At 42.0% G+C, this 22,086-nt stretch overlaps 1 protein-coding gene across 1 annotated transcript; it reads left to right on the top strand.

Moving 5' to 3' along the window:
* The first annotated feature begins 1,842 nt into the window (after positions 1-1,842).
* LOC143325903 (solute carrier family 4 member 11-like) lies at positions 1,843-20,592 on the top strand. The gene is made up of 20 exons (XM_076739278.1): positions 1,843-2,048; positions 6,587-6,637; positions 7,467-7,562; positions 7,955-7,998; positions 8,361-8,580; positions 8,701-8,782; positions 9,028-9,151; positions 9,732-9,941; positions 11,888-11,972; positions 12,155-12,280; positions 12,393-12,506; positions 13,133-13,265; positions 13,575-13,648; positions 15,006-15,285; positions 16,589-16,695; positions 17,027-17,192; positions 17,368-17,541; positions 17,984-18,179; positions 18,652-18,821; positions 19,243-20,592. The coding sequence occupies exons 1-20, from the start codon at positions 2,012-2,014 to the stop codon at positions 19,307-19,309; spliced, it is 2,556 nt and encodes an 851-aa protein (XP_076595393.1). The 5' UTR covers positions 1,843-2,011; the 3' UTR covers positions 19,310-20,592.
* Positions 20,593-22,086: the final 1,494 nt, after the last annotated feature.

Raw genomic sequence — 22,086 nt, 5'->3', positions numbered from 1 at the left:
CTGGTGTGTGTCCCTTTTCTGGTCACTTTAATTTACTTTCCTTCCTACTGGGACGACATTTTGCAATTTAAACCAACAAACTGACCACTTACTGACTGAATCATTACGCTAATTACGAATTTGTTATTATGTGCATATTCTATTTTGGACACGTTAAGTATTCAGTTTTATTGTGTTGTGTCAAGAGATGCGTCACTCATGTTTGCTATGTCATTATTAGTCATTTTTCTGTCAACATTTACTTTAGCAGAGTAGTTTTATCCGTTCAGCAGCAGGTCTGACTGTGAGTTTAAGGCCTAGCTGCTGGGGGAGGTGTGTGTTTAGTCTGAGCCTTTAAACAGAATCTTTTTTTATGAACTGTGTGTGTTCGCCAGGTCTGTTTCTGTCTGTTATTGCAGCTTCAGCGACTTCGCTTTAGTCTATCCTTGACAAAGTCTGATAGAGCAGAGTGCTGCATCACACACCACTGGAATGTTTACATACATGGACAAGTGTGAAGGAGTGCACCGTGAGAATGATTGAAGCGATATTTATAGTTAAAGGTACCCTGTGGATGCTTTGACCACCAGCAGTGCTACAGAGCAATAGTTTTAAGAGTGGGTCACTTTTTTTTTCTCAGCATTTTGATGTTTGTGCAAACAGAATGAAATACAGTCCTGCAGATGGTTTCCTGCTATTCCACTGGCTGACAGTGTGTGGCAGTAATGTGCCAAGAAATGCAGCAATGTGCACATGCAGGAACGAAGAAGACTGCAAACTAGCAAGCATTTAAACAATGTGTGTTTGAAATTCGTCTTCAAATTCGCTCTGTGAATGTGGTTGTAAAAGGAATTGAACATGTTAACAAGGCCTGAAACATACAGGATGGATGGAGCGTTTACTGTTAGCTTACAGAAAAACTCCTCAGGGTGCCTTTGAAGTTAAGTGTCCTGTTGTTGGTGCATTAATGGAGCCGTTTAAAGTGTTTTACATAACATAGTGCACATTACAGTAAAGTGAAATATTCATTTATTCATAATTGTGTGTTAACGCCAGTATAATATTCATTCCTGTGTGGACAATGTACTCACTGACAAGCACACAACTGTGTATCTGAACTATCAACTATAATCATAGAACTAAAGAACTGAAGCAATGCAATGATAAAAGGGAGCATTTAGAGATAAGGACCAGGTACAAAAGCAGCTTAATCTGCCATTAAAGGAGGCCAGGAGACATCAGAGGAACATCAGTGAACAACATTTTTCTACAATGAACTCTAAAAACTTAAAATTTTTACAACTGACTTACAGAAAGCTAATGAAGGGACATCTTAAAAACCTGTGCTGAAGAGCTTTCTCCAGCTGTGGCCACACTGCTATCGCTGCAGTTAGTCACTAAAGTCAGTAAATTACTCTGCTTCTCATCCAGAAATCTTTCAGATCAAACAGGAAACTGACAAGATATTTCTCTCTAACCCATCCTCAAAGGATCCACAAACAAATCTATGAAGTTTCAAAAGACACTTTAAATAGAAAAGGCCAGAAGTAAAGAAGTGTGTACAAACTTGACAACATAACATACTGGGGGGGGGGGGGACATCCCCTCCAAAATTCAAATATGCTGAAAAGACCTAAATAAAAGGTTTATTACATGTGATAGTGAGTTTTTAAATGTTTGCGAATGGCAGGAAATGACCTCAAAAGTTTAACCCTCTGCAGCCGCAACAACACACCAAACCCCACTCACTTATTTATTTATTTTAAGATACTTGTATTTCAGTTCATAGCACAAGGACCCAGCAGAAACAAACACGCCTCTCCCCCACAGGCCGTCTCTTCCTGCCCTCCCACTTCCTCCCTCAAACCCATGTGCTGCTGGAGGAGGTGCAGTTAGGTGGATTTACCTCAGCATGTGTGTGTATGGGTGTGTGTATGAAAGAGATCACGAGTGAGTGCAGGGTGTTGGGGAGCAGAGAGAATGATGATGGGTTGAGCTCTGGAAAGCGTCTCACCTAAATAACCTGAAGAACATGGAAGCCAAAAAGGTCCTCCATTTCGTGCCATCTGGTAAGTTTTACAGGGGTGGAGTGGGGTGAGAAGGTCTTTCATGGTGCAACCTGAGCCAACTGAGTCAAGCACATGGAGAAAGCCTCTCTGCAGTGCATGTGTGTGTGTGTGTATGCTGGTAGCATCTTGGGGGTGGTGTAAAGTTTCTATGGCACATGTACTGCAGGCTTTGCTCTCCCAGTTCTATTTTATCTCATTTGTCAGCTCCTTCAGGTGTTTTATGTCTTTATACTCCTAATATTAAAACCACAGAGTATGAGAAAGGTGCTTTTATTGCCATGAGAAGCAGAGAATCGAAAGCAAAGGATATGGGTCAATATTTACAATATGACCATAAATGGCTTTTACAACAGACCTGCAGATAATTTTTAGCATCTGCTTCAACACACTGATAGAACCACAGCAGGGAAGGCAAGCATTCCACAAAAGTACATTAAATTGATTTTAACTATACTTATTGGGCTAAACTTCCTGTTGTCTTACTGAACGGGGAAGTCGCTTCTCGTCGTTTTGTCATGCCACTTGCGGAATACAACAGTGACATCCATCACACGACAGCTGAAACATTTATTCTGGAAACCGTTTTTCTTAATAGATTAATCGTTCGAAGTTCTCGTACGTGATGATTTGCTGCTTTTCCTTATCTTATGTCATAGCAAACTGAATAGTTTGGGTTTTAGACTGTTGGTCAGACAAAACTAGTGGTTTGATGAACTATTTTATGATATTTTCTAGACCAAATTATAACCACTAAAGAAAATGATCTTTAGTTTTAGCCCTACAGTGTACTGAGCACTGAGCGTTTTCTGTTTGGTGCCATTAAGGGGTTAAAAAGTCTGAGTTTTCTCAGGATGAGGATTAAGAAGATTATCTTGCAGAAAAATGTCTAATATTCTGTTCTGGCAAATTTCAAGTCTTTCTTCTCTTATTTAATGAGCTCTCTGGTTGAAGTTGAAGATAATCTGTCAGTCAAAGATCAGTCACTGCAATTATTTTCAAATATCAGACTTTGATGCTCCCATCTTCAGCCTTGGCTACGACCGTGATGCAGGTTTTATGACATCCGCCAATAACTGAATGCTTTGAACCAGAAATGTGTCAAATAATGTCCAGAACAAGGAAAGTCAAACCCAATGTGTGTGACTATGATTACTGCTGCTCCAGTGCTCATATTCACGGTGCTGCATAAACAAACAGCAGGTAGTCTCTATCGTCGGCCTTTGAGGTGTTGGTGTGGAATGAGCTGTAGTCCTTATTTCCTGTTATTTGCTTCATTTCAATATGTGAATGTGTACATTGTGCAGAGCACACACTGTTCGTGCTACACATGCTCGCCAACCCTGGGGTCAAATTCAGTGCTGATAATGTTGATTAAGCTTGAGCTGTAGAGTTATACATATAACACAGGATATTATGACAAAGCACAGAATTGAAAGGCAGACACCTGACATTCACAAGCATCGCCTCTGTCGTGACGGTTTGACCTTGTACTGTTCGGCACAGAGTCTTTACTTCTGCAGCTCGGAGCGCTTGTTTCCAGAGACCCAACAAGGATTCTTCTGTTTCCTGTTGCTCAAGGACATCTTCTGCTCACAGACAGCAGGACGACAGGGATTAAGAGAACATGCCTCAGGCTTTAAGTTAGCTTTGTCCAGTGAGATGGAGGAAATACAGACATCGAGTCACCAGCATTAGCCAAAGTTTACCAAGGTTGAAGTTCTGCAAGATAGCAAACAACTTTAGAAGTTTTGAGAGAAAACATGGGATGAAATAGCAGTTGGTACATGCGATATAATTAACATTTATTGTGTCTGATGCTCACGTCCAATCTCGGAAACATTCAGTTTTTAAGTTACAGTGAAACACCAGTCAGGACATACTCATCTTCAGTAATGTGGTCATAAACATGGAGCAGTGCAGATCTGTGGAGCTCCACTTACACCTCCTTCATCCACCTCCTTAGATTAAGAAGGGGAGGAGGAGGTAGAAATGGAGAAAGTACAGCTGTTTGGAAACAGAAGGTAAACAGTTCAGATTTTGCTAAATAATATCCAAACACACACCTGTGTTTCATTATATTGCATATGGTGGGTGGGGTTAGCTAGTCACCATAAATCATGTTCGACTGGATAAATTCATGTATATTACCCCCAATTTAAGATTTACAGTTACCAAAAATATGTTAATGTTTTGCAGGATGAGAAAAAAAAAAAGAGGGATTTCGACATAAAAATGCTTAAAATCATGCAGCAGATATCGCTTAACACCGGGACACAGGGTTAGGACTCGGCCGCAGTGGAAATGCATCACAAAAAATCAGTAAAACCTGTTTTGCAGTAGTTCGGAAAGCAGCTATTTTAAGGAACAGCATCAGTGTCAAAGGTGCTGAACCCCTCGTGGAGGAAACTCGAGGCTTGGCTCACCCTTCTGTCACTGTCACCGTCTCTGTAAGTGTGAGGAAGTCGGCCTGCCTGCCAACAGGAAACCAACAGGCAGGATCCCTCGTAACGCACAGGCCTGCAGAAATAATGTAAACACGCAACAGAAAAACTTTGAGAAAGATCACTTTTATTGCAGAAGTCTGCACTGAACGAACAGCGATGGAAGCAACAAATGACATTTATGTCCTCACACCAATTTCACAGTTAGAAGCAATAAAAAATCATGTTCTCTTATTCTCTACTGTTGATGCCGCTGCTGATAAGATATAATCAAGAGTATTTCCGACAAACCTGACCTTTATCGTCATGAGACAAGACTGTAAAGGTCTCAGCCGGGCGGGCTAAATCGTCCTCTGCACGCCTGCTCCGGCACAAACAGATCTTTGCATAAGCTGTGAGGCCCCCTGTTGTCTCTGCAGACTCCTGTGAAGTGGAGGAGGCATGGGAATGTTCTGTCTAATCTGCTTTGAGATACAGCCTTGCTCTGCAGCCCCTGGAGCCAATCTTCGCCTCAGGCAAGGAAAAGCTCATCTATACAGCTGCAGCAGCGTCGCACAGATACATGACCGCCTATACAAACACCAGACACAGCTGGCATCAGATTTTTGTTGTAACTGAGAGAGAAGGGGTCTCTTTTCAGCGTCTCAGCATGTTTCATTTTTCACTGTCCTCTTCAACACCCCCATAACTGACATCCACTTTTCATCTCTGTAATTTCATGTCATATAATGTTTCACGTTACTTTAAAGGCCTTCAAGGTCTGACCGGCTGTGTGTCACGCTGGCAATAATGACTCAACAAGCTCAGATGTTATGGATAATTAGCTTTTTTCCTATCGAATTTTAATTTCTGTCTGCACAATCTGCCTCTGTGTGCAATGGGAGCAGCTTAAAGGTGGACATTTTTCTGCTGGGTAGAAACCTGCTGGTGAATGCAGACTGTTTTTGTCGCTTATGACGCGAGAGCTACTGTTGCATAGGGCAAACACAGCAGGATCAGTCAACATGGAGTCCAGTTTCACACAGTCTTATCGCCACATACTGGTCACGAGTCAAACAACATGAAAACATATGAGGTCTGCAGTGACGGTGTTATTGTGCTTTCATTCAAGCTTTAATACTTAAGACACTGATCATGAACTGCAGTGGGCCTTGTGTTGCACTGTGTCCCCATCTCTGTTTCCATTAACTTATAAAATATATAGTTGTGTAACATTCAAATATAAAAAAAAAATGTATACAAATTGTGCTCATGAAGAAATCTGACATATAGCATTAATAGTAAGTTGTCTGAATGCTGTTAAAGCTTTCTTCAAACTCCAATGAAAAAATGCAGTGGGAAAATATAGAATACTTTATTTTATGTATTCCATTTACCTCAAGTATTATTTATGATTTTAGCTGTCGAACATGCATTAACCCCAAATCTGACTTGACCTCAGTGCCTTCAATGGTGACTGCAGAGCTGGTGTCACAGGAAGTTCAGTTCAGTGTCGGTTCAGCAGTAAAGTAAACTTTAATTTAATTAGAGATGTAGTGATGAAGCTTTTAGCATCTTTCAGCTAATTGTTCTGGTTTTACCAGCCTGCTCCCACTCCCAACTTGTCACATTTTTTAGGCTCTGGGTACCTTTAAGCATCATTTTTTGATGTGCAGAGGCTCCACGGTCAAGTTAGTGATATGAATATCCAACATCCAGTAAGACTTTCAAAATAAAGCTTGCTGACAGGAAAAGATCATGATGTGACTTAATATACATACATTACTTACATGCATTACTCATGTACATTAAGAAATGTACGTTCTTTTGGTCTCTAATGTAAACTACCTGTCAGACACCAAACAGCTGACTGACAAAGTTAATATAATATAAGGTGTTAATGTCTTTACAGCCTGTTCTGATGCTTAACTCTGCTTTAAAGTCAAAAATCTTTATTGTCAATACTCTTGTTATACCCCATGAGTCCAACTTTTCCATAATGTGGTTGAAAAATTTAGGCCAATACAAACAATAGTAAAACCTTTTAACATAAAATACTGCATAATAACAAGTGAGCATGAAATTGTGTAAATATCACATTTGTCTTTTCCCCTGCAGACGCTCCATCCGGCAGGAACTCCAAGAATGGATATGTTTTCCAAGAGATGGGTGCGTAGCTGCAGTGATACATATTATATTTACTTTTATTTCTTCTCTCAGCAAGGACCCTGCTCTTTCATGTACTTTGCGATCTGCTTTGCAAGCCCAGAAAACATTATTCAGATTTTCTTCCTTCAGGATTTGAGGCAGAATACGGCAATTTCTTCACATGCAAATGTGTTGCAACAGTTTTTCATGCTAATGCCAACGCCTCTCGCTGCTCACAGATGACCCATTTCACATGCTGGTGAGCACAGCCAGTCCCTTCGCTGGTGCGTTGTGAGGTTAATTAATGGGCAAATAAGGAGGCAGATGATCTCTGAGTCAATGATGGGAAGAGGGAATAATCATAGCTCAAAGCTTTGCTCATGAAGGGTTAAGGTTAATTCTCTAATTCTGCGGCTGAGTCTTTCTCCCCTCATAAAACTCGCAATCGAGATGCCATATTTATCTTCTATACAGTTAAGGAATTTACGAGAGGCTGCTATTGTTATATTGCTGCATGTCTGGTTTAAGGGGGATTTTTTTATTGGGTCTCTCTTTCTCCCTCTTGCTGTGTGCTTGTCAACAGATGGCAGAGTGGTGGGAGGCAAAAATAAATTGTCCCTTACTGGAGACACTGTTAATGTGGCTGGAATAGCATCTTAACCTTGATACAAAGACGAGGTTTAACTCACTGTTGGGTTGATCTGTGAAATGATCTTTATTGTTACTGCTTATTTTATGAGATCCACTCAATGGTAAAGTGATTTTTAACAAAGTGCCGCAGCAGAAAGTAGCTCTGACATGGAAAGTCCTCAGCTGAATTACAGGACTGTACTTAATGTTTAATCCACAGAGCTGCAGGATGGGGAACAGGAGGACTGTGGGCAAGATTCACCTGTCACTCACAAGGAGCACATCTACGACAACCAGATCCAGATCAGTGTTTCAGGTGTGTGTGTTTTACCTTAGCGTGTTTGGTCAGTGGTGGGGATAAATCAGAGGGAATAGATGCTCATAGCAGTGCTCTTAGGTTGTTTGGGATGTGATCTTCATTGTCTGAGAATATTTTGCAGCCTCTGCAGTTAGGAAATCATGTGTGCCAGCTCTGCTTCCCTGAGTCATAAAAGCAGAGGCAGAGTTCATGGACATGGATTGGCAGCTAGTGCTCCCTATTAACTATTAATACTGGAGAGAATGACTTCTATACTTCTGTTATTTCCAAGAATAACTGTATAAATATTAAAGGACGATTTGCAGTGGAGATTAGAGCAAAGGGAAGGGGTTGGAACAGTGGGTATAAACCTGTTTTAAGTAGGAATTCCTTGTGCCTTTTCTTTGCAGATCCTGACTGTCCTGGTTTTGGGCTTTTAAACACGACAAGAAAAGTAAGATTTGCTTTCCCAGTCCTCCTCTGTGTGTTATGTCATAATAATTACTACAGAAAAGCTGTGTTTCACTGTTTCTTTTACATTTCTACGTCTGAATATACAACCCAGAAAAGATTATTTTGCCAACTGTTCCATTTCAAAGCTTAAATCCTCAAATTTCTACCCAGCTCACGCTTGATGTTTTAAACTGAGAACTGTGTTAAATCTGAAAGCGTAAGCAGTGATCTGGGAGGAAAAGTGTGGATTTACTTGCTGCTGGGTGAAAAACATTTAGCACAAATCAGAACCTTTAACATCTCATTTGCACTGTGACATTATTACACTGTCAATCAAATGTCTCCTGTTCCCGGCTCATGTAGTATGTGAAGCCGATGAACTTCCAGGAGGAAGTGCGCGCCCACAGAGACCTGGACAGCTTCCTCGCCCAGGCAAGCATCCTTTTGGACGAGAAAGCGGCCACTCTGGACGAGGTCCTGAGGCGAATGTTGGCGCATGTGGCGGAGGACGGCCACGGGAGCTGCGATGTGGACGAGGTCATGGACTCACTGTTCACAGACGCAGGAGGGAAGGAGTTCAGTGGTGAGCAAAACAGATTAGAAGGAGCACTTTGAGCTGAAGCGTTTGCTTCAGAGGCTGCTTGTCCTGTCAGCATTAAAGCTTTTTTCCTGCTGTTCATTGTAATGTCCTCTGCGCCCACAGTTCACCTACTGTCACAGACCATTCAAGGTGTGACTGCTACTTCCACCGGTATTCATTACCAGCAGTCCTGGCTTTGTATTCTGTGAGTTTATCCACAATAATATGTACATGAAAAGGTGTTATTTTGACTCATTTGTCCAGTCTCCACCTCAGTAGGTGAAATCTCCATTTCATTTGACAGCATGCAAAAAATCTTATCATTGGAAAAGTAATCTTGTTTTGGCTTCGGTAGGGGGGCTCTAATTTACACCTGCCAATACAGAATGCCACACAATCAATCATTTATACACCAGTGATTCAAAATCAATTATTTTTCTGTCAATTCAGCTCCAATGTGAAGAGCCTGCAGAGGCGTCATGTCTGCGTCGCCCGCCTGGAGCGGCCACAGAACTGGGGAGAGAACTGCTGCGAGGCTCGCTACGTCATCCTCATCCTGGCCCCGCCGAGAACCGTAAGGTCCAGGTCTCAGTTCTTTTCCACTCTCTGTGGTGGCTTACTTGACTCAGGTGTTGAGCCGAAACGATGATCAGCAGAAAAATGATCAGTAACCTTTTTTTTAGGGGAAACTGCTAAAAGAAATCTCTGCTTTTAGCTTCCTAAATGTGAATATTTGCTGATTTTCCTTCCATAAAAATAAAAAGATGATGGCTCAAACCATTTGAAGAGCATTGTCAGTATTTTCTGACATTTTATCGACCACAAGATCAATTGAGAAAATAACATGGAGATTAATCAATACTAAAATAATCAGTATTTGCAGGCCTAATCAGGTGCATTCTGAGGCAGCATAGTTCTGGTTTGAGGTTTGGATCTGACTGTTGACCTTTCACCTTCATCCTCAACCTTTCTGTTACAAGAAGGTCTCTCTGTGAGACCTTGAAGCCCCCAGCCAGCATTTCTGAACGATCGACAGTCATATAAGAATCTATAAAGTCTGACATAACGTGACAGAATGTGGGTTAAAAACATGCCATCAGTTGAAGAACACATTGACAGAACAGATCTTTAACTTTCCTCATCATCCTTTTCAGAAAAGCACCAAGACGGCGATTGAACTCGGTCGAACATTTGCCACGATGTTCTCTGACATTTCCTTCAGGCAGAAGCTTCTGGAGGCCAAGACCCAGGACGAGTTCAAGCAGGAGCTGGTCCTCCAGCGCCAGCTGCTCTCCATAGTCAATGAGAACACACTCGTAGAGGAAGTGGAGGACTCAGATCCACGTAAAGGAAAACCACTTGAGGTGGGAAAGCAAATAGTGACGTATTGGCTTTCTGCTGCAAACAGAGCAGGAGACATTGAAGTGGCTAACATGGGCTGAGTGTAAAGCTACAGAAAAAATGGTAAAGCTAGAAAGTGTGAACCTTGAAAGCTAACATAAAATAAGGAAACATAACTCTAGCTAATAAGGAGTTGTTACTTGTAAAACCAACATTTATATTCTCTACTCACTGTGAGCGCTCCACATGTGGAGACCCCCCTCGTGTTTTCCCACTCCATCCAGGCACATAAAGATGTGATGCAGTAAAGAAAAGCAGTTGAGCCAGATTATCTGATTATCCTGTTTCCACACTCTATCAGCCGGGCTCGAGGAATGAGAGGCAGCTGGGCAACAGGCTGAAAAAGCTGCCAAGTCTACCATGGTTCTGGCAGCAGAATGTGTGCTGCTCCATGTAATGATAAAGTACTTCATTATGTCCAGTGTTTAAATTAAGAGGAAATGTGTGCGCTCGGCAGGAGGTTGGACACGAGGGAACACCCAAATATTGCCTGGAGAGGAAGCGTGTATTTGGGTTGTAAAAGACCAAAGTTAACAACAGGTTGTGGCTACACCTGATGTCTCGAAGGTTTCAAAAAAGCATGCAAATGCAGGTTTGTTGCTGCCAACCTAACCTTTCAACATATTGTGTAACACAAAAGGAAGCATAGATGGGCACTCAGGTACGCCCGTATCTTTGATTTTATAATGGATGTTGTTCCTCAAGTGTCTCTTCGCTGAATATTATTATTGTGCTGGTTTCAAAAGAGCCATTATGCAGCCAGCAAATATATGAAAATAAATGAATTTTGTCTGCTTATGAAATATTTCCCATCTTCTCTCACTCGCAAAAGTTACAGTCAGAGGAACTTTTGACGTAAAGTCATGTTCAGACCACAGAAAGTGGAATAAGTGGATGTAACTTCTGGGTCTGAAAAGTGAAGCCAATGCAGACAAACCTTAAACCTGCATTCTTCCCAGTGGGCAGCAGGGGGCGATTCCACTGGCTGCAAAAAAATGTGACTTATTGTCTCAGTTTATAGTTAACAAATGACTTTATGGCACCTACTCAGGCTCCATAAAGGTGGAGGCATAGCAGCGTGTATCCTCCCCAGCTCCACCCTCTTGTCCAAATATGGTCACTTCTGGCTCCAAAAACTCAAGGTGATGGCCATAATCCCAAACTCAAGGCTTCAAAACGGTGGTCCACAGACCAGTGGGTGACCACTTACACTCACACTTGGTTCAGACCACCATTAGCACTGCGGTGGGGTTCCAAGCAATCACTTTGACGGGACCACTGCGTCAGCACGGCAAGAAAACTGATGCCCCGTCGACACTCGATGGCTGAACAAATACATGCTCCTCCACCTAGATTAAACTTGGTGTATTTCTCCTGTTTACATCTTGACTGACTACACAAGATGCAAACAAATGTGCAGTGTGTTGGCATCTGATGAGCCTTCAGACTAATCAGACTAACAATTTTGAGTGATGTTTGAAAACCAGGACCTGAATGTATCACGGAGCCTTTGTGTAATTGACCAGTTGAGGTGCAGAGCACTCTCAAACGCCAACTGCACACGTCGGATCCAATATTGTTACCCTGATTAAATCTTGTACAGTGCAAGCTGTTGCCTCGTCTGTTGTTACGTTGGGTCTGTGATTACAGGTGGAACAAGGTCTAACAATCACCTCGTTGTCCCAGCAGTTTCTTATTGCATGTGATGCTCCTGCTCCTGTGCTCATCACGATCGGCCCTGAACATATTCATGTACATTTCACAGAGAAAATAAGACCGGTTCATTGTATGGTCCCATTATGTGCTCTCCAACTAGCCACAACACTCCATTCGGGATGTGAATAACATTGTCCTTCACACAGACTGAAGCGCCTGCTGGCTCTAACTAAACTCTTCTTTTTCTTCACAGTGCAAAGATTTCTTTAAAGCCGGTAAAGGGGTTTATAATGACCTCCGTCGCAGACTCCCCCTCTACCCCTCAGACTTCACGGATGGTATTTACATTTTCTTGTTGCACTGCTTCCTAAGTGGGCACATTTAGCTGATTTGTTATAGCAAGAAACTCAACAAATTTCTTTTTTTAAAGGTTTTACTCTTTAAAGATAACTCCAGGTTTTTGTCCGCTTTGACCCTCCTGGTTGTTTTACCTTTAATAACCCTTTAATAATCCATTAAGGTATAACTGGGAAGGACCGCTGCCTGCTGAAGTACACCACCACCGCTATTTTTCTCTACATTGCCATTCTGCTGCCTGCTATTGCCTTTGGCTCATTGAATGATGAAAGCACGAGAGGGGAGATCGGTAAGGACTCCTCTTTTTATTGTAATGGTCTGCAACATCCTATTATATCACTATAAACTATTTAATGTGAAGCATGCAGAAGTACTGGAGTTTTTCTGTTTGTTTTTGACAGATGTTCAGAAGACCATTGTTGGCCAGAGCATCGGAGGAGTGATCTATGCTTTGTTTGCTGGCTCGCCACTCGTCATTCCACTGACCACTGCGCCGCTGGCCATCTTCATAAGCGGTGTGTTTTTTTTTTTTCCTTTTTCTTTTTACAGGGGAATTAATCAACTGCAGGCAGGAACAGAAAAAAAAATTATCATGCAGAAAATGCCCTGCAATTCAAGCTTGATACCGGCTTCAAACAAACACGTTAGTAGTCAAGTTGGCTCCCGGGTTGACTTTCAGACTCTCATGAAAACTTAATCAAATATCTGTGTATAGTCCAGCCGATCCTACCAATGTGAACACCGCCAGCTATCTACAAACCACCTATGTCATCATCAAGTAGCTAAATAGAGCAGTTTGATGCTGAAAATAGTGGAAATGGTTTGCGATGTAGTTCAGTTAACATTGGTAACTATTAATAAAACAAACAGACAAGTTTGTTTTGGAGTTTTTCTGCACCCTAGTGGCCAAATTGGTTAGTGCAGCTTCAAGGTTTTGTCACATGATTACAGCAGAAATAACAAAGTGAAACAAATCTATAAACCGGTGCCCAATCTTTAAGATCTGCCCAGCAGGATAATATTTAACAATATGATGAGCAGTTAAACAGCAAAGAAAGAGTTGCACTGAAAATGTTATTAATTCTAATGCATTTAAATCTATGTGTTTCTGCCTGTGTGTGTCTCTATGTATGTTTCTCAGTCATCAGGGGAATCTGCGACGACTACGACCTCGACTTCGACGCCTTCTACGCCTGCATCGGTTTATGGAACAGTCTGTTCCTCATCCTTGGAGGCTTATTCAATGTCAGCCTGCTGATGAAACTCTTCAAACGGTGAATACACCACACAACTCTCAGACAACATTTGTTACTCTGAAATATCACAGACAGAAGCCTCATACTTGTAATATGTGTGACTAACTGTGTGGCCATGAGGTCAAAGATAAGAGAGGACGCATCTGTTATGACTTCCCGTTTTCAGCCATAATTCTTAATTTTGTTTAACGTACGCTCTCCCTATCTGAGCCATCATTTAGCCTTGAATGGACTGTTTTGCCTGTGCTGCTGTAAAAAAACCACAGTTTTGATAAAACATGAATGATCACGTCGTGCTTTTTCCCCCCTCTTTCCATTATCTCCCAGCTCAACAGAAGAAGTCATTGCATTGTTCATCTCTATAGCATTTGTCGGAGACGCAGTGAAAGGCACTGTCAAAAGTAAGTCGAGCCAAGGTCAGATGACACTGAGCGTGTTCTGAATGCTTCTGCAGCACAGCAATCTGTCAACACTGCAGCGGAATATGTGAACGTCCCGCCTATTGTTTGTTAAAGGTAATGTAGCCCATCAAATATACATATCCATCATGGAGTCTTTAGGGGAAACGCAAGCATGAAATAAAGCAGGGCCCCTGTGCGTGGTGGAAAAACAGACAAGCCATAATGAGTCTTTCACATGTGTCTGTTTATATCTTTTTCTCAAGTTTTTTGCCACATGACAAGAAATAAATGGACGAGTTTACTGTATTATGATTCCTTTAGAGCTTTTTTCTCTCCACTTTACGCCTCAGTCTGTTGTAATATCCTCCTACACAACACCAAACTAAGCAATGCGTGTATACAGTGCACTGCTTGACTGCCTGGAAATATAGCGAGAATGAGAACATAAAAACCAGAATTATATCAATAAGATGGTAAAATATACTGTATATGAAGATGCTCAATGTAGTGTGAAATGGACATACAATGTATTTATTCTACTGAGATCCAGAATGGGTGTTTTGAGGACACAACATAATTCATTAAATGTGTCAAGAACAAGAAGAAATACAGTCATCTAAAGTCTTCTAATTTTTACAGATGCATATTGCTGCCGTGACAAAAAAATGTACTAAGTGTTTTAATATATTAGCTCTTATATTAATAATTATTAATTAGAATAAGCATATATTGACAAAAATTAATGAAGCTGATGAGGTCGAACATTAAATATATTGTCTTTGTACTGTTTTCAATTGAGTTTATGTTAAAAAGGATTAGAGAGTTTCCTGTTTTATTGAGGTTTTACACAGCATCCCAACCTTTTCGGTGTAGGTGTAGTAACCCCTCTGTAAGTTATCTGTAGACGTGTGCATGAGAATGATTGTCTGTCTGTCTGCGTCGGCCATGTGAAAGACTGTCGATCGGTTCAGGGTGTATCCATCCTGTCGCCCTGGAACAGGCTGCAGCCGCCTCTGCATCCCTGCACAGATCCAGCAGTACAGACACAGTGATGGACGGTACTTTGGCTGTGTCTCAGGCATCAAATTTAAACCAGTCATTCAAGTCGATGTGGGCTATATCCTCTTTATCTCCTTGTTTTAACACAACATTCTTATTATCACAACAAACCAACATGTGATTACAGTTACAGAACATTGGTTGGTACAACACGAAAACTATCCTGTAATAACAGAACATATTAGTACCTTGTAATAACAACAAAACATGTCCTAATAACTTGAAAAATTCAAGGTTTCTATAAGTTTGTCACCACTTTCATCCCTTGTTTCTTTCTTCTGTCGCCCACACTTCCTAGTTTTTGAGCACTTCTACTACGGGCCCACGCTGGCCACCACGAACAGCACGCTGGTGCTGCAGCAGATTAATGAGATCCTGGAGAAGGCGAAGAACCAGACGGGGAACACGCTCACGGGCCACAATGGGACAGTGCCACCGATGGGACATGCAGAAGGACATGCGCCGATCTTCCTGCCGGAGTCTCTGGTGGTGTGCACGAGAGAAAGGCCCGTCCTCTGTCTGCTGCTCATGCTGGGGACTCTGTGGCTGGGTTACACCCTCTACCTCATCAAGAGGAGGTACGTCCACTGACTGGACCGTCTAAACTCAAAATCTTATCATCTTATTATCGGCGTATACAAATATATTCAGCATGTAGTAGCAGAGCCCTTTGAAGTGCACGCTACAATAACACGTGTCATGTTATCAGTATTACCAGCAACAGGTGACCTGCTTAGTCATTACCAACTCATGCTGTGCAGCCGAACACAATTCAGACCCACATTTGAAAATGTCGGCCTGAAGTTTGGGGAAATGTGTATGAAATAATAACAACTAGAATATTCCCATTTGAAGCAGCTGGTTTCAACAAAGAGCTGGAACAAACAGAACAGAAATGCTTCAGATGATTTGTCTGACTTTAAAGCTACTGAGGGAAAATAAAACGGGAAAATTTACTGTCTAAAATAAAAATACTCATGAGTGAATGTATATTACTGCTTATCCATTAACATGTAAGCAGCATTTTAATGTTGTATTTTAATTTCCTGCTACTTCACATTTGTACTTCTCTACATTTAGGAGGAGAATTTGTACTTTTTACTCCTCAACATGAATTTGAAAGCTGTAGTTACTTTGCAGATTGAAATGTAAAATCCTGCTGTGAGTTTATAAAATATGATGCATTCTAATACAGTGAATTAAACCACCCAGCAGTGTGTAAAATCTCCAGAATAGGCTCCACCTCAACAGCTACTACCCCAAACATTATTCACATGTTGTAGCAACAGTAATCCAATCCTATAATATCCATAAATATAAGTCTGCATGTACAGGAGCATAATTTGCTTTGTTGCATCATTGCTTTCGCTTAAATAAATGATGTGAACATGTTTCCCACCAGAGTTTAAACATGAATTAAATGCAGACCAGTGAGGTGATGCAGCATTAAATGGAAACGTTAAATACCTCAAATCTGCACTCAAGCATGTAATGTATGTAAATGTAAGCAGTGACTTTCCACCTCTGCATGTAGTTGCTGCACATTGCTTCACATGTATGTATGAAGTCAGGCGGCTCTGTGAAAGAGGGAAAACTTACATCCCAGGAGTGGAGCACAAGGCTATAAATCATCATCAATGATTCTCGCCCTTCAGGTATAATAGTGTAATACACGAGGCAGATAAATGTGACTGCGTATTTCCACATCTGACTCCCGGGACGCCGCCGCTCTTTCCCCTGAGTGGAAAACTCTCAGTACTTGACACGGATTATTTTTCAAGCTAAAGGAGTGACGACTGTAAACACAGTAGTAAAACCTGTTGAACGTATTACACCAGGGTTGCACGATGTTGAAGCATGTGTCGCTTCTTTCCCCTGCAGCCCGTATCTGAATGGCAAAATCAGAGAGGTGGTGTCTGACTGCGCTTTGCCGATCTCTGTGGTGATATTCTCCTTCATTGGCTCCTACCTTTTCCTTGACATACAGCGTGAGTACAGATCTCTCAAATAAAAGAAGTGATAGAAGAGTACCTTTGAGACTTAAAGTCACAACCTTGGCACAGAACGCCTTTCACTGTTCATAAATCTTCTGTTGGAGGGGAGGAAAAGAAAAATATTTGCTTCTAGCGAGCTTTCAACACAGTGTGGGTTCTGAATCAATGTGGGTCAAAGACACTTGAATGTTGCTTATAAAACAAACCTGAGCAGCAGTAAAGTTCACTGTTCAGGCATTTCTTTTATTATGTAATGGTGTCATTTTTCACCCTGCTGTGTTCATATTTAATTGGCTATTTTCTATAAATCTCATGTTCCCATTAGTTCCTGTGTTCAGCATCCACGACGGCCCCGTCTTCAACTTCCCTCCATTCGAAAAGCTGTCAGGAATGAACACACTGAGCGCGGTCGGGCTGGGTTTCCTCCTCGCGCTGCTCATCTTCATCGATCAGAACATCGTCATCTCACTCACGCACGTACCAGAGCACAAGTAAGACTGAGCAATTCCTCCACGGCATTTCTCATTTGTCGTACAAAGAGGTCGTATTGTGCCTTTGTTTTTATCGACAAACGCGTCGAGAAGCAGCTCATGAAATGAACAGAAACACCGCCGCAGTCTTTCATCGACGTGTGTGTGTGTGTGTGTGTGTGAACGCCTGTAACAGGTTGCTAAAAGGCACAGCATTCCACTGGGACTTAATGCTGACTGGCTTCATCAACATCCTCATGTCCTGTCTGGGGCTGCCATGGATGCACGCTGCCTTCCCACATTCCTCCCTGCACGCCCGTCAGCTGGCCAAAGTGGAACAGCACGTAGAGAACGGACACCTCTACACGACGTGAGTAAAGTTAAAACAAGGACAGAAGCCAGGCAGCGCACTGAAAGACATCCGGCCTGTGACAGACTGAAAACTTCAGGCCTGTTTGCAGGTTCTAATACTGATCATATCAATCAAACAGTGGAGTAAACAGACATTTCTCTGACTTATTTCTAACGTTTGTTTTGTGAAATACCAGATATTTTCACCTGTTTAAGGCCTCAACATGTGTTTCAAATTAAACAACCTATGATGGAAAAATCAATCTTTGGTTGACAGTCAGGTCCACATTAAGGTCATAACCTGTAATCAGGTGTAAGAAATAGCTGCTGCTTTATGTTAGAGGGTCACAAGCCAACCATCACTCTACGGTAGCCATGGATTAAGAATAAAAGTGTTTCGCATGTTGTCCGGTCAGAAAAGGTGTGTTTAAAGTGCTCTTCTCTGCCTTTGTGTCTAACAGTATTGTCAGTGTGAAGGAGACGCGTCTGACCTCGCTGGCGGCCAACATCCTGATCGGCCTGTCTGCGTTCATGCTGCCAATTCCACTGCAGTGGATCCCCAAGCCCGTCCTCTACGGCCTCTTCCTCTACATCGCAGCCACTTCGCTTGATGGGAACCAGATGGTGGACCGCATGGCCCTGCTGCTGAAGGAACAGGTGAGCAGGCAGGACACCGTGGTTTGATTGGTCGGCCTGTTTGCTATAGTTGTTTGTACCTCTTTGTCTTTCCTGTTTGTCCATTAAAACTTCACATGCTGGCAGCCCCAAATGACACCCAGTGGCAGAGGTTTGAAAAAGTTTGGTGAACAGAGTTTCTTCTTATCACACGATAGATTCCTCTGCTGTTATAACTGAAACACAACTAACCAATTTATTATGTTATAGCAGAGTTTTTTCACAGAATTTTTCATTTATGCCGCAAGAAATATATTTTTGCTGTAACTGTAATTGGCTTTAGTTGATTTACTTTGTTTATCTGTTATGTTACCTTGATTCATTATTTTAGCTTTACTTTGATCTGTTTTGTTATATTATTTGCTGAGTGATTCTCTTCTTCTACATGTTCTATTAATATGAAGCAAACATCACTTAAAACAGCATTTTAACCACGTCACACTTCTCTGTCCAGACCTCCTATCCTCCCACCCACTACATTCACCGTGTGCCTCAGAGGAAGGTCCACTACTTCACGGGGCTGCAGATTATCCAGCTGATCATCCTGTGTGCGTTCGGGATGTATCCTCTGCCCTACATGAAGATGGTCTTCCCCCTTCTGATGATCCTGCTGGTCCCTGTCAGGTAAGTTGACCCACGCCAACAGGGGGCAGAGTGGGACCATGAGAACCGACGTAGCGCTACCATGTCTGCGCAGAGTTGACATTATCTAAGATTAGACTCATGCTGAGCTCTTTTCAAATGGAAACTCCACTGATTTTACACATGAAGATCGGTTCACTCGTCACACTGGATCAGGTCCTCTGTGGCTCTGGAAGGAGCTTTCTGAAGTCTGAGAGAATAACCTCGGTGATACCATCGGGTTTATCTCAGCTTGGGCTTGCAGACTGCAAATTTTTAACGCAAAGCTTTTCAAACGGGGGGCGTGAGGTTTGAAAGACTTTTCTAATGCAGCTCAAAAACCGTCACAGTTGATGTTTGTCTGAAGGAGTGTCTCTGTGTTACTGCACACGGTCATCTGGTGTCTGTCTGTGTTTCATCTCAGGACCAGCCTGCTTCCCAGAATAATCGACGCCAAGTATCTGGACATCATGGACGCCCAGCACATGTAGACCAACACAGCAACCTTGTGAAAACATTCATTTTCTCCGCTTGGAAGGGAAACAGACTCGAACTGAATGATTGTGTTACTAACTAAACGAAATGCATTTGGGCCGCAAGATTTCAATACAAGCGCTCTGCGGGCGACTGGAACGACCAGTTACATCCCTCATTTGCTTTCTCATCGTTCACCACACATTTAGCATCAGTGTAGCTGACTTTAATATGTAGCATTCCCACATCTTTATTGTACTGAGTGTCTGCTGTTTTACTGCTTCTTTCACGGAAACACACACACATCTGTCTTAAGCTGTTCACTGACAGGTGCACAAGTTAATGTCAGAGACATTTTTTTTATATTTAAAAGAAAATGTTAATCATTTCATTTAATTTAGGTGTAATGTTGCTTAACAGAGAGCTGCTTGTGTCCTACTTGGGCTTAAAGTGTGATGTGGGGGTGGGGGGTATGTGTGTGCTGATTTCAGGGTCATACCACCATAACAAATCATTTAACTGAGGGAGAAGTCATTTCTCACTATGGATGGGAATCAAGATCCAGTTTCAAATTGTCTGGTCCACCAGGATCTTGTGCCTCCGAGCTTATCAGTTCCTTTTATCGATGTTTTCTAACTCATGAGTCTACGCTGCTGGAAACCTGCAACATGAAGGCGTCCTGGTGGAGAGGAAGAAACTGTCCAAAGCGTGGCTTCATTTCATGAAGAAATATGTGCTGTCACGCCTGTGAACTGATCATTTTAAGTGAGGGTGGAAACAGGAGCAACATGCTGAAACATATTTCAACACAACATGGGCTTAACGTCCTGGAGTACCATGTATCTGACCCCACGTGCGAGTGCTTCTGCCTCCAAACCAAGCAGCATGTCCGTTACCGAAGATAAACATTCTATGTTATAATAACATGAGCACCGCAAAGGCTTAGTAGATTTTTTTCAACTGTGTTTCTTCACTGTGTTCAGACTCAGACAATAAAATAGTTGCACTGATGATAAAAACCTGTGTAGGCCGACTTCTTTCCACACAGAAAACTGATCAGGAATCAGTAAGGGAATCTATAGAGAACTGGATCGATAAGAATCAATAAGGTCATTGATATCAATAAAATCTTCCCATCCCTGTTTCTCATAGATGAAAACATGCAGAGCGAAGTGTCTCCTCATGTTGATGTTCCAGACACACTTAACATACTAATGTTGCTAGTAAAGGTAATTGGTTGTGTGCATTGAAGTGTTGGTGTTAAATCAAACTGTTAAACAAATAAAGACCTTAAAAACGATCTGAGTGAACATTTTTCATTATACTTAACTGTCAAGGTAAAACAATTCAAAGCACCACCTGTCATTGATACCGGAGGTAACAACATCTGCTCAAATGTCATCTCATGGCATCAGCACCATCCTTTACTGAGGCGAGGGAACAGACTGTGAAGCGCTGAGTGTTACATTTGTCCAACAGATGGCAGTAGAGGCTCATCTTCAGCATGGCTTGAGGTCAGGCTTGATAGATGTGTGCTCACCAGATTCATATCATCCACTGACAGAAACTGGGATAACAAAGTTACGATTGGACAAACATGAGCAGTTTTCACCTCCTTTAGATGTCACATGATTTTCGTCTGTTACTTCCCATGAAGCCAACAAACGCCCTGATTTTAAACTCATTTAACTGCCTTTGCTGTGCTCCCATTTGTTATTCCACCATCAATCCAACAACTACTTCATCAGCACTGTTTTCCTGGCATGTGTCAACTGTCTGTGCCGAGCGCCTTGAATACATTTGCAGGAACAAAACAGCCAACTGTTTGTTTGAGCCCCCTGACAAACAAAAGGAAGCTCCTTTTCACATTGTGCTACAATGAAGCAGTGAACACAATTATCATCTGCGGCTACGTGGCTGAAAAAATAATCATGAGCGCGGCAGAAGAAAAGACTTTGTTGTCATTCACATTCAATAATTTGGAATTAAACTGCGCAACAAAAACAGTCTGTCTTTGTAAAATGAGGCAGACCTGGAAGGCACCGTGTGAATGTCCTCTAATAGCTAATATGGATCCTTTTCTTGATTTATAATGATAAGAAAATCACTGGTATGACCGGAGTCAAATTACCAGATTAGAAACACGTCTGGCAAGAAATTCAACAACTGCGAAAAAAACAAGTCTGTCCTCATTTTAGCATTCGCAGCTTCTCATTGATTACTCTCTCTGCTGTTCATTGTCAATTTAAGAAGTGACAGTGCAATTATGTGGCACCAAATAGGAGCATAATTCAACACTGAGAGATGTGAAAATAACTACAAATCGACCTGATGGCTGCATCCGTCTTGAGTGCACTGTTAATAGCCTGCACAGAAAGTAGAAGGAAATACAAGAATTTATTTTACATGATCGTACAAAATCAAGACGAGGCAGAAAAAGGAAGCCGGAGAGTTTTGAGGTTGAAAGTAGACCCTGATGACCTTCCAGTGTAGCCCTTTAGTCCTGGTCTGAGAGCACGCTGAGCCAACTGCGGGCTCGCCTATAAAAATATAACCAGTCCCATGACTCCGCAGAGACTGGCGCTCTGAAGGGTTGAATCCCATGAGAGAAAAGAAAAGAGAGGTGAGAGTGAGAGTGAGAGATGACGCGACTATCACCATAGAGATGCATTCACCTCTTGATCACCATAGAAATGCTGCCAATTAATTTGCCATCTCAAAAAGCTGTATGTTTATCACTCTGCCACCTACACAGAACACCTTCCCGATGTGAGATCTGAGGATAATTTGTGCT

This window comes from Chaetodon auriga, chromosome 9, assembly GCF_051107435.1.
Source record: "Chaetodon auriga isolate fChaAug3 chromosome 9, fChaAug3.hap1, whole genome shotgun sequence".
NCBI lineage: Eukaryota > Metazoa > Chordata > Actinopteri > Chaetodontiformes > Chaetodontidae > Chaetodon > Chaetodon auriga.
This window is presented reverse-complemented; position numbering and strand designations above follow the sequence as displayed.

What these genes read in the sequence shown, in the direction of transcription:
- LOC143325903 (XM_076739278.1), top strand. Translation starts at nt 2,012, where the DNA reads ATGGAAGCCAAAAAGGTCCTCCATTTCGTGCCATCTG. An exon ending in AGGAGGGAAGGAGTTCAGTG is followed by an intron (nt 8,581 to 8,700) that starts GTGAGCAAAACA and finishes CTGCGCCCACAG; the next exon opens with TTCACCTACTGTCACAGACC. An exon ending in GTAAAGGAAAACCACTTGAG is followed by an intron (nt 9,942 to 11,887) that starts GTGGGAAAGCAA and finishes TTTTCTTCACAG; the next exon opens with TGCAAAGATTTCTTTAAAGC.